The following is a 12,195-nucleotide window of genomic DNA, read 5'->3' as shown; positions in this document are numbered from 1 at the left end:
GAAGCACTTTGGACATCCTTAGCATATAAAAGGCACTATATAAATGCAAGTTCTTTCTTTCCTTCATTGTGACAAATTCAATACTGGTTCTGTTCTGTTCTGTTGCTCTGCTTAAAAGCAACACAACATTCGATATACAAAATACTGTGTGTTACCTGTGTGTAGATCAGTGACAAGATTTACTATTGAACCTGGTTTCCCATCAATGTTGAAACAGATAGCATCATATTGCTTTTGCATTTGGATAATGAAATGCGGATCTCCATCAACTTTAAAAAATGTAACATTAACAGATCATAAGTGATTGCCATAAACAATTAATATTTTATATTAACATAGAAACATAGAAAATAGGAGCAGGAGTAGGCCATGCGGCCCTGAGCCTGCTCCGCCATTCAATATGATCATGGCTGATCCTCTATCTCAATACCATATTCACACTCTCTCCCCATACCCCTTGATGCCTTTTGTGATTAGAAATCTATCTAGCTCCTTCTTAAATATATTCAGTGACTTGGCCTCCACAGCCTTCTGTGGTAGAGAATTCCACAGGTTCACCATCCTCTGAGTAAAGAAATTTCTCCTCATCTCAGTCCTAAATGTCCTACCCCGTATCCTGAGATACGGAATTGATGGCACAGTGGGTCACCCAGCTCTGATTGATCAAATGAAAGTTTCCACTTTCCACTAGATTAAAAGCAGTTTTGGCAATCTCAACACACTTACTGATGAGTGCAGGCTCACAACACAAAGCCACTCACAAATTGGCAAATAGGCATTAAATTTGAAAAGTCACTGACACAGGTCATCAAGAAGGCTAGTGTAAAGAATATAAAATTTCATTAGCAGAAAATTGTGTTTTCTGAGAGTAGGATCAAGGCAAATTGTTAACACAGTGCAGAGAGATTTAAAACTGTGCATGGACACCGTAAACAGCATTAGGAATTCTAAAATGCGGCTGGAGTATTAATAACTTTTCAGAGTGAAATTATTGAATTAAACTCAATAGCAAGCTGGGGATCCACCTTTTGTTGTGGATGGGATGGCTGTACAGCTGCCCTTTCTAAAGAAGAAATATTCTTTTGGCTGTAAATGTTTCTAAGGAAATTAATTTGGGTATTTACATGTTCTCAGCTTCTAGCTCTAAGAAAACTGACGCTACTGTGGACTTTCCCTTAATTAGGGTACACAGACAAAATAATGGCAACAAATGACAAAAAGTACCAGCAACTTTACTTGGAAGGGGTTGAGAAAATACAGGATATCTGAACAGAGAAGTAGCATCTCCAGCCTTTCCCCAGCCCGAACCTGATTTTAAAGGGAAGGCAAGACAGATAGCAGAAGTGATTAGAAATGGCCAGAAATATGTACAAATGTGATTGAAAACCTATTAATTAAGCTGTTAAATACATTTCGAAGTAGCTTGGTGCACACTGCATTTATTTAGTAGTTAGAAAAAAACATGGCCAACTTACCACTAGTTACTGGATGGTAAGCTGTTTAGGAATAAACAAAACAAGTCATTGCAGTGTTCATTAAGATTGCATAGAGGAGATAATACTCAATTTCAGTGTATTACGAAGCAGTAAGCAAATTAAGAGGTTCAGATAATAAACATAAATCACTCGAGCTTCACTTTCTTAGTTCAAGTTGATTATCTTAACTCTTGAAATTAAGCTGCTGTTTTAGAAAGACTGTCAGGATCAGTTATTGTGTATAATAGTTATGTAGTAGTGACATTGTTTTAAATTATTTTCCTTAGTGTGGTGCTGTTGCTATTACTCTTTAAAAGGTGCCATGTGACAGTAGGGCTCTAAGAGAATTTTTTCTTAGCATAAAACTTAATGAAGTGTTTCATTTGTGATGTAGCATCTAAACGTAGTTTGAATGCATGATAGACATTTGCAGTATTACCAGATTTTTTTTTTGAATTACAGAAATAAAGTTACTACCTTGTATCTATAATACCGAAATATCTTAGCGCTGATGAAAATGACTGAAAAAGTTTCCCAAATCCTTGTTTAAGATGACATACAACTTTGAGCAAATATAGTTTACGAATTGTTTCGATTATAAGAATCACTTACGGAAATAACAGAAGAGATGGAAGTATGAGGGATGCTGTTCTTGTATGAACTCCTAGCGCACTCACATGAAATTCTTCTCTGCACTATTTCAATGCAGGCATTAACTCATTTAAAATGGAATTATATATAAGTGCATTACACATTCACATAAGAATAGTACCCATCATAATCTGTCTCTGTGGCACAATGGGACAGTGTGTTCAGCTATTAAGTAAAAGGTGGGTGGTTCAAGACCACCCTGGGACGCAAATCATCAAGCAGCCCTTTATTAATACTAGCAAATGGGATTCAGGGTTATTAGAAATACATCAAGGGAATACTGTAGATAGGTGGGCTAGATGGACCAATGATCTTCTCCTGCCTGAAAATGTTACAATGTATAATTTCAACCCTAGGGTATTTCAGAACTGCTTCAGGGGGCCTGATGGCATAAAGTTATATTGAATGGATCATTTGGGTGTATGCTTGCATTGAGGCCAGGAGCCAATTAAACTGTGACAGGAGTTTGTGCAGAACTATTCATTATAACTATCAACAAATTAAAAAAAAACAAAGCATGATCTTAGAATGTGGCATTTTGACACAGCTCAGTGCTGGATACCAGTTAAATAGATTGTGTCTTATGAGTAAGCCTATTGATATTCTCATGCAAAAATCTGGAAATAAATACATTTTTATACAATTCAATTTATAATAGATCCTAAAATGGAATATGTGATGGTCTAAATAAAACAAACTGTTAATATTATTTTTTGCTATTATTACAAAATGATCTAACCTTTACAAGCATCTATTTCTGAATGTAACTTGAATTGTATCTGTGACTGGAACTTCAAATCTGTATTTTAAAGAATAAAAGTAACAGCCTTTGGTGTCTAACTGCAGGTGTGTTTATCAGCGGGCTTACTTTGTTCTGGGAAATGACTGCCAACTGGACAAATTCAATCATTAATCAGTCAGTAAATTTGTTAGTGCTGCATCATTGTGTATTAATAAACAAAGTGGGAACAGTACTGAAGGTCATCGATTGATTTTCTTTATCAGTTTGTGCACAAAGCGTTGTGCAATGCCAAAGCACAAACAAGAATAAAATATTTCTCTAAATATTACTGAAGATGCATGTGTTCTCTGGAAAAAAATTGAACATCAACCATCAAAATCCAACAAATACATTTGAATTTATAGAGTGAAAGGGAATATAGCACAAGTAATGATGTGTGATAATGTGCTAAAAGATAGCTATTTGATTGGATGCTGTATATCCCCATGGAAATTATATTATTCAGGAAAATCAATTCTTCTATGGCACTATGGCTCAATTAAAGATCTATTATTTTAGAATTAAGACATTTAAAATCAGCTACTAATGATCCAAGGTTGTATTCTGGGTAACATACAATGATGGAGGTGAATATATCTGGTGAATATTTTGGATAACTTCTAGCTTGGGTAAAGGCTGAAAAAGAAATCAAAATATCTGTGTACTTTAATAGTCAATTTCATTTGCTCCTGTTGTCACTACAAGATTTGATTAGAATGTATCGTATGTACAGCTTTGAAGACCATATCTACTTCTGTGATAGATTGACTGAGTGAGGCGCTAACAGAGAGTGTTTTTGCCAAGAGAAGGTAATTTTTTAAAAATTTGTTCATGGGATGCGGGCGTCGCTGGCAGGGCCAGCATTTATTGCCCATCCCTAATTGCCCTTGAGAAGGTGGTGGTGAGCCGCCTTCTTGAACCGCTGCAGTCCGTCTGGTGAAGGTTCTCCCACAGTGCTGTTAGGTAGGGAATGCTGGGATTTTGACCCAGCGGTGATGAAGGAACGGCAATATATTTCCAAGTCGGGATGGTGTGAGACTTGGAGGGGAACGTGCAGGTGGTGTTGTTCCCATGTGCCTGCTGCTCTTGTCCTTCTAGGTGGTAGAGGTCGCGGGTTTGGGAAGTGCTGTCGAAGAAGCCTTGGCGAGTTGCTGCAGTGCATCCTGTGGATGGAACACACTGCAGCCACGGTGCACCGATGGTGGAGGGAGTGAATGTTTAGGGTGGTGGATGGGGTGCCAATCAAGCGGGCTGCTTTGTCCTGGATGGTATCGAGCTTCTTGAGTGTTGTTGGAGCTGCACTCATCCAGGCAAGTGGAGAGTATTCCATCACACTCCTGACTTGTGCCTTGTAGATGGTGGAAAGACTTTGGGGAGTCAGGAGGTGAGTCACTCGCCACAGAATACCCAGCCTCTGACCTGCTCTTGTAGCCACAGTATTTATGTGGCTGGTCCAGTTAAGTTTCTGGTCAATGGTGACCCCCAGGATGTTGATGGTGGGGGATTCGGCGATGGTAATGCCATTGAATGTCAAGGGGAGGTGGTTAGACTTTCTCTTGTTGGAGATGGTCATTGCCTGGCACTTGACTGGCGCGAATGTTACTTGCCACTTATCAGCCCAAGCCTGGATGTCGTCCAGCTTTGGACCATATGGGCCATAATAAATGAATTTGGCCTGAACAGAAGTTAAGCACTGAGATACAATGGGCCTGAATCAGCCAGGGTAGTGAGTGAGTATTGACTGTGTGGGTTGAGAGGATTTAAGTGGAACATACAAGCAAAAGGCAATTAAATTGCTAGGGCTAGTGGAGTGAGAATGCAGCTGAGTGAGTACAGGGAGTTTGACCTGAACTAGAGTCTAGCACTGAAGTGCAGTCGATTTAAAACAACTTTCAGTTATTTGAATTTCCAAGTATTTTGAATCCATTTATTATGGCAGGACGTGAAAGCCTATGTTGTGCAGAACTTGCATTATGTGGGAGTTTCTTGAAACTATGTGTCCAGGAGAACCATAGGTGCCAAGAAGTGTCTACTGATAGAGTTACTGAGCTTCAGAAATATTTGGAGACATTCTCCACTCTATGGGATGGAAGAAGGGTTGTTACAGTGCATACTGCAGGAGGTGATCATTAGACAGCTGGAGATGAACATAGGCAGAAGAAAGGATATGGGTGACCATCTGCTGTGGGGGAAGAGGGGAGATGAAGATTCAGGTACAGGCAATGCAGGAAACTCATGGGGTTCTGAAGCTGTCTGACAGTTATACAGTGCTAGGTACCTATGGCACAATTGGGGACAGTAACTCAGGGTAGACAAATCATGAGCAATGCCAATAAATTACCTGGGGCGGGGCAGGTGGGCAGCATGACAGTTAAATTCAGGAAAGCTGTTGCCTAGCAGATGCCAGGTTAAGAAACAAAACAGAATGAGTGCAGAAGTTCTTGGAAAGGAACAGGGACAACTGGAAGTCATAGTTCATTGAGTTCATGTCAATACCAATGGATTAGTGAAGAAGTACCATGAGTTAGGAAGTAATTTATGAAGTAATTTATGAAGCAGGACCTCAAAAGGTAGTAAACTCAGGATTACTATCACTGCCACACCAGTAGAGAAATAGTCAGATTAGGAAGGTTACTGTGTTGCTAGAGGCATGCTGAAGATTTTGGTTTTCTTGGGCATTGGAAACAGCAGGAGTGAGTTGTACCAATGGGATGGCCTACACCTGAACAAAGCTGTGACTAATATCCTCGTGAGGATATTCAATGGAGCTCTGGAGGAGCAAGAAAGTGGAGTAGGTTGCTTGGAAGGGAAAGTAAGCTTTAGGTTTTTCGGCAATAAGAAGGTAGAAAGGTTAAACAGGACAAGATAGTTGTCATATTTCAGAATGTGTTGCCTATTTTTTTCCACAGAAAGAATTTGAAGAGCTCTTTTAATTTAGGCCTTTTAAACACAATGTGTATTCTCATGACTTTAAAAAAAGTTATCTCGGTGAAGGGTGGTTAATATGCTTGATGGAAGTTTATTGCACTTAGGGACTAAACAATAAACAAATCATGTCAAGCTAACGGGGAAAAAAACCTCTCACCTTCTGTGTTGGAAAAGCCTTTGATCTCTGTCTGTCTGTGAAGCAGAGATTAGGAAAAGAGACACCAAAAAGGCAGTCTGATTTTTGGAAACAGGACACTACACAGGTAGTCAATAGGCAAAAGGCTGTAAAAGACGAGAGTCTGCAGGAGTGGAGATTCAGCTCTGGGCTGTAGGACAGGATGCAGAAGAGTTAATCTGGTCAAGCCAAGCAAGGTGACTCAGAGAATTCTTGGAAGAAATAACAGATAAAGGAATGGATGTGATTCATATGGATTTTCAAAACGCACCACTATCTTTGCCATGTCTCTTATGTGATACTTTATGATAAAGAAACACATAAGAGACTTATGCAAAGATAATGGTGTGTGGAATTAAGAAGAATGTGACATGTGGATAGAAAATGATGGGCAGAAAGCAAAATACAGGGGGAAAAGGAAGATTCTCAGAACAGAAGGGTGTGGCGAGTGATGCTGTTGCAACCTTTTCTATATATTTAAATGATCTGGATTTAGGGATTGAAGGAAGAATATCAACATTTTCTGATGATAACAAATTGTGGGGGGGGGGGGTTACAGAAAATTGTGATAAGGGTTGTGAAAGACTGCAGTAGGACATACATAGGCTAGTAGGATGCAAATAAAATGCTGGAATAGCTCAGCAAGTGGGGCAGCATCTGTGGAGAAAGAAACAGAGTTAACGTTTCAGTTCAAAGCCCTTTCATCGGAACCAGAAGATGTTAAAGAGTTAAAATTTTTAAGCAAGTACAGAGCTAGGGAAAGGGGGAGATGGAGGGGAGGGGAGGAAAAAACAAAAGGGAAGGTCTATGATAGGGTGGAGGGCAAGAGTGATTGAATGACAAAAGGGATGAAGGTGCAAGGCAAAGGAGGAGGTAATGGGACAAGTAAAGAAACAAAAGATCAGTCTACAGGAGCTGTGAATGGCAACAGCAGAACCATTACCAGCACTTGCTGCCCGACAAAATGGGAGCAGTGGTTATGATCTGAAGTTATTGAAATCAATGTTGAGTGCAGAAGGTTGTAAAGTGCCTAAACAAAAGATGAGGTGCTGTTCCTTGAGCTTAGGTTGAGCTTCATTGGAACAGTGTAAGAGGTCGAGGACAGAGAGGTCAGAATGGGAGTGGGACGGGGAATTAAAATGGCAAGCGACCGGCAGATCAGGGTTATGCTTGCGGGCAGTGCAGAGGTATTCAGCAAAGCAATCACCCAATCTACGTTTGGTCTCCCCAATGTAGAGGAGACTGTATCGTGAGCTGCGAATACAGTATGCTAAATTGATGATACTAACTAAATATTAACTTGCTGAGCTTTTCCAGCATTTTCTGTTTTTATTTCAACACTTGCTGAGCTTTTCAAGTAATTTCCGTTTTTATTCCAGTGCTTAAAAAACTTTAACTCTTTAACACCTTATGGTGCTGACAAAAGGTCTTCGACCTGAAACATTAACTCTGTTTCTTTCTCCACAGATGCTGCCTCACTTGCTGAGCTTTTCCAGCATTTTTTGTTTTTATTTCAGATTTCTAGCGTTTGCAGTATTTTGCTTTTGGTAGGATGGGAAGGCTGGTGGCTCAAAAAATCCTCGGGCCACAATCCTCAGTTACATCAGGATTGTCCCATCTGGTGCCCTCCAATACTGTCCCTAGCAGATTTTACAAGGGAGTGGGAGGGCACCTAATTGAAATGGGGCAGTCAGGCAGGCACCCCTGCCCCAGGGCACATCTCCAGCACCCACTTGTCCCATGCTGCCAGGAAATCAACACGGGGCCACCATTTTTAAGATGGGGGGGCGGGGGGGGGAGTTGTTGGGAATTCTGTGTTTTGTTTAACACAACAATAACTAAGTAATTATTTACACTTCAGCTTGAAAGCTTAAATTGTGCATTTCTATAATTATACTTAAAGTATTTAAATAAATGGGTTACTGTCTGCGCGAAAATGTAAGGAATCTTACAACACCAGGTTATAGTCCAACAGTTTTATTTGAAAATCACAAGCTTTCGGAGATTATCTCCTTCGTCAGGTGAGTCGCTAAAATAGCAGAGGTTAATCATTCATAGGAGAATACTGATCATAATTTCTATACCACAATGAATGATTCAATCATTCTTTATTTGAACCTTACTGGTTTCTAATTTTATATGATAATTATCACTATAGAATGAACGTAACCTATATTGTCTTCTTTCCTGATTAATATTGCTTTTAGCAAATATACATGCATGACTACATTTATTTAAAAAAAATCTTACCAGGTGATGCAAAGTGTGATGTGGGAATATATCCTTGTGGCGTTCTGGAACCTTGTGGCGTTCTGGAACCTTGTGGTATAGGGGAATATCCTCCATTCTGCACTGTCTGGCGTTTGGCTGGATCAAGAAATATTTTTCATGTCTTCTTATTTTCATTTGTGTTACTCTATTTCTTGGGCTTACAATTGGTGCAACTCAATTTACTGGTCTGCAAATTGGAGTGGAAGCCACTTCCACCAGTATTCTGCCCCAAAGTTGAAGGAGTAAATTTTAACTCCCAAGAACGTGTGGGTTGGGGGCGGGTGGGGAAAAAAATACTCCGTTTTCAGAGCAGGATTGCATCTTGCCTCCAACGTACCTACTTCTGGGTTTAACCGAGGCAAGTTTGTCTGCATGTGGCCAGCAGACACCAGGAAGTGCCGCCCCCACTTAAAGCCAGCAGGCTGATACTGAAAAGGGCAATGTATCTCATTGAGATACTTAATATTTTGTGTATTGGAATTATAAAACAACTTTAAGGCTTACCTGTTCAGGTTTCCCATCGCTTCCCATTCACGTCAAGTGAAAGCAGGCGGGAAGGGCTGGATCCATGAGCTGAGTGCCTTTATTGCATTGCTTGCGGGCCTGGAGGAGCAGGAGCGCTTCATCCAGGCCCAACAAGCTCACCTGGCCGGCAGGACCCCTGTGATCGATGAACCCCCACCCTCTCTCCCAATTGTAAACAATTTTACAACACCAAGTTATAGTCCAGCAATTTTATTTTAAATTCACAAGCTTTCGGAGGCTTCCTCCTTCCTCAGGTAAATGTTCAGGAGCTCCCAATGGTAGACACCCTCCCCTGTAATGGTGAACACCCGCCCCCCCCACCCCCCAACAACCGATGGTGGACCCCCACCTACTTCTAACTCTTCAGCCAACCTCCAGTGACCTCCGATGAGTTCCTCGGCCCCCCATGCCCCGATATGTTCCTCGGCTCCCCCCGCCCCCACCACTGATCTCCCGGCCCATGATCCCTCCCTCCGATCCCCAGTTGCAGCCTGCTACAGCAGGCCTTCCTGCCAGCCAGCCAATCGGCTGCCAGGCGCGAAACCCAGAAGTGCAATTGATTGGCTTGATTAAAGTCACAATCTTTACCTTCTGGGTTTCACACCCTGAAATCTCCTCCCCTCCCCATCCCCGCTCCCTGTTAAAATTTACCCCAATGCATCTGAGTTTCTGACTGTGGTTTGGGACTCCCCACGATCCACCCACCAAGTTCCCATGGAGCTGCTTTAAATATATGTAAATGAGTGCCAGTGGCATTGGTGTGCAAAAATTCTGAAGATACACACACAATGCACTGGGGTAACTTACAGCAGGTTTTATATCGGGAACCTGTTGCCAGTAACAGCTGGGACTGACCTAAATGAGGAACTTTTGAGTCGGACTACAGATTACTGGAACTGCGAAAGGTTTTTGTAGCTTTTTTTTTTGCTTTTCTCCTAAATAGTGCTGGACCTGCCTCTGACTGACTGACTGAAACCACTGCAATATTTTTGCCCCCACCCACAGTGAGAGATTCTAAGGACCAGGTATGGAATTCTCATTGGGTATTCTTTTGTTTTCCGTTATAATAGAGGAAGAGGTGCAGAAGGAGAGGATGGAGGAAAGGAGAATGAGGCAGTGTATGAGGAGGACACACCCTTTAAAATATTATTTCCCTCTCGAAGATTTACAGGCCACACAGGTCCTATGAAGACCTTAGGGAAGTGCTCTATGCTAGAAGAGTGCACCTCACTAAAGACATAATAAGGGAACTGTGCCAGCTACCACATGAAGACCTGCAGCCATGGTCATCTGCCTTCACACCTCTGCCCGTGGCTGTGAAGGTCACGATCGCTCTCAACTTTTATGCCACCGACTCATTTCAGACAGCGAGGAGATCTGTTGAGTCTCAGCAGGGTCATGTCCAGGCAAATATTTATCAGGTAACTGACATCGTTTTTTTGGAGGCTTGGGGAATTCATCCAGTTTGGCATCACAGTATGACAAGATAGGGCTACCCAGTTTGATGATGTTGCTGGGGCAAGCTCTCATGGTCAACCCCCTCAACTTCCTGAACAGAAAGCGCTACCACTCACTCAATGCCCAGATTATGTGTGACAACATGCAAAGAATCCTCCTTGACAATGCAAGATTTGCTGCAAGTTGCCATTATGCATTCGTCCTTAGGAATTCAACCCTCCCTGAGCTCTTCAAGAAGATCATGTGAACAGATGGCTTACGCACACAGGCATTGTGTGTAAGTTTCTCCTGCAACAAGATTAAGTGAATCAAGTGAAATCTAGCAATTGAAGTTCATCTCCCAGGTGGTATCAGACAGTTGATGTAATAGATATTAAAGCAGTGGAAGTTTTAAAGTTCTGCATGCAAGTAATTGCTATTAGGGGAGATGGCAGCATATAGTGTAAGGTCCCTAGTTTAATGACCCCCACCTCCCCTTAACTAGAGTGCAGTGTGAACGGTTAAATGGGCAACTATTAATTTTAGAGGATGAAGTGTGTTGGTACCGACACGAAAAGGGAGAGTGGTCAGTGTGTTACCTTGCCTGCCCTTATGAGGTCATTGAACCTCTTGCAGCACTGGTCTGCAGTTCTGGGGGTGAGAGACGTGACACTCAGTGCCACTGCCACCTCTCATCCCCAGAACTGCAAGACCAGTGCTGCAAGAAGTTCAATGACTTCACAAGACACACTTTTTTGTGGCTTCCTCTCCTTTGCTGCATCCCATCCAGGAACAATTGTAGGTCGGTCTCACAAAAGTTGTGGACTCTTGTTTTTTGCCTCCGTGCAATGTCCTTCTCCCTTCTTTGGGTGCCTCTGCCAAAACCTCCATTGGAAGATATTTTTTTTAAAAGTTGCACAAAATCACACAAGCCATCCAGTACAGTGACCTGATGGTCAACTCACTGAGCCCAAGCATTTTCCTACTTACATGCTGTTTCTCCAGCGTGCTGCTGCTCTCTTCAGCAGAAGATCGGCAGGTGTAACTCCCAGCTCAGGGAGCAAAACCGGCAAAAATTACCCCGCAGAATTTCGGGGCCTAGTTGTTTTTGAAACATTCTAAATCATGAACTGCCTGCTAGTTTAGGTAGTAATCAAACTTGGCATTAATTACTATTAGAACTGTGCCCCGATAATGTTACTGTAAACTCACTGCCCCTAGTCAGGCACATTGCTTTAACTTCTGCTCTCTATGTATTTTCATTGTGGTTAATTATTACATTCCTGTGAAGTGCAAATACTGCAAGAACATACAAGCCTAGAAATTACCATGGCAATACCAGCAGATGAATTATTAACGTGTTGGAGGCTTTAAAATAACACGTGGGGAATGTGTTATGAACCCATTAAATACATCGGCTGTAATCACCAAAAGTAATTTCGAGGCTAATTCACTCTCAAGATATTTTTATGATAGGTTTTACAGAGGAAATATTTTTACGATTGATGTCTTGGCCAACGTTTAAATGATATCCATAAATGAGAAATTTAAACCAGAGAACTTAAAACAAGGTTACCATTTTCCATAGGTTTGTCAGCCATGAGGATTCCATCCATTTTGTTCTCCTCTGGTTTTGTCACAACCATTGACGTTAGTGGCGTTACAAAGTTGTACTTCAGTGAAAGTTTCAAAGCTTTGTCCATTAGTTTTTTCTTCTCCTCTGCACCAGCTGAAACCCTGAATATGGTAACAGGTTGAATGATTTATGAGCTGCTTCAACAAACAAAGATCAATTTTTCTCTCCTCCAACTTTCCCCTTCTGAAAGCAATGACTCGTGCTAGGGTATACTTTCAAATGCAGGGACAACTTCCCCAAATAGCCATTCTGCATTGGAGAGTCTGGACAGTTTGTGTTTATAGGGTATTTGACCATGGGGTCTTCACAGCCAATC

The 12,195-nt window shown here is 41.6% G+C and overlaps 1 protein-coding gene across 3 annotated transcripts in view; it reads right to left on the bottom strand.

Annotated features, from left to right (window-relative positions):
* The window catches only part of LOC137334098 (inter-alpha-trypsin inhibitor heavy chain H3-like), a 47,175-nt gene that overhangs the window by 12,149 nt on the left and 22,831 nt on the right, over positions 1-12,195 (bottom strand). For all 3 annotated transcript variants that reach the window (XM_067998590.1, XM_067998589.1, XM_067998591.1), the window contains 4 exons: positions 11,820-11,980; positions 8,261-8,377; positions 1,476-1,496; positions 156-269 (listed from right to left, as the gene is read on the bottom strand). In XM_067998590.1, coding sequence (XP_067854691.1) covers positions 156-269; positions 1,476-1,496; positions 8,261-8,377; positions 11,820-11,980 — 413 coding nt within the window. The remainder of the gene's footprint in view (positions 1-155; positions 270-1,475; positions 1,497-8,260; positions 8,378-11,819; positions 11,981-12,195) is intronic.

This window comes from Heptranchias perlo, chromosome 17 (genome assembly GCF_035084215.1).
Source record: "Heptranchias perlo isolate sHepPer1 chromosome 17, sHepPer1.hap1, whole genome shotgun sequence".
In the NCBI taxonomy this organism is placed as follows: Eukaryota; Metazoa; Chordata; class Chondrichthyes; order Hexanchiformes; family Hexanchidae; genus Heptranchias; species Heptranchias perlo.
This window is presented reverse-complemented; position numbering and strand designations above follow the sequence as displayed.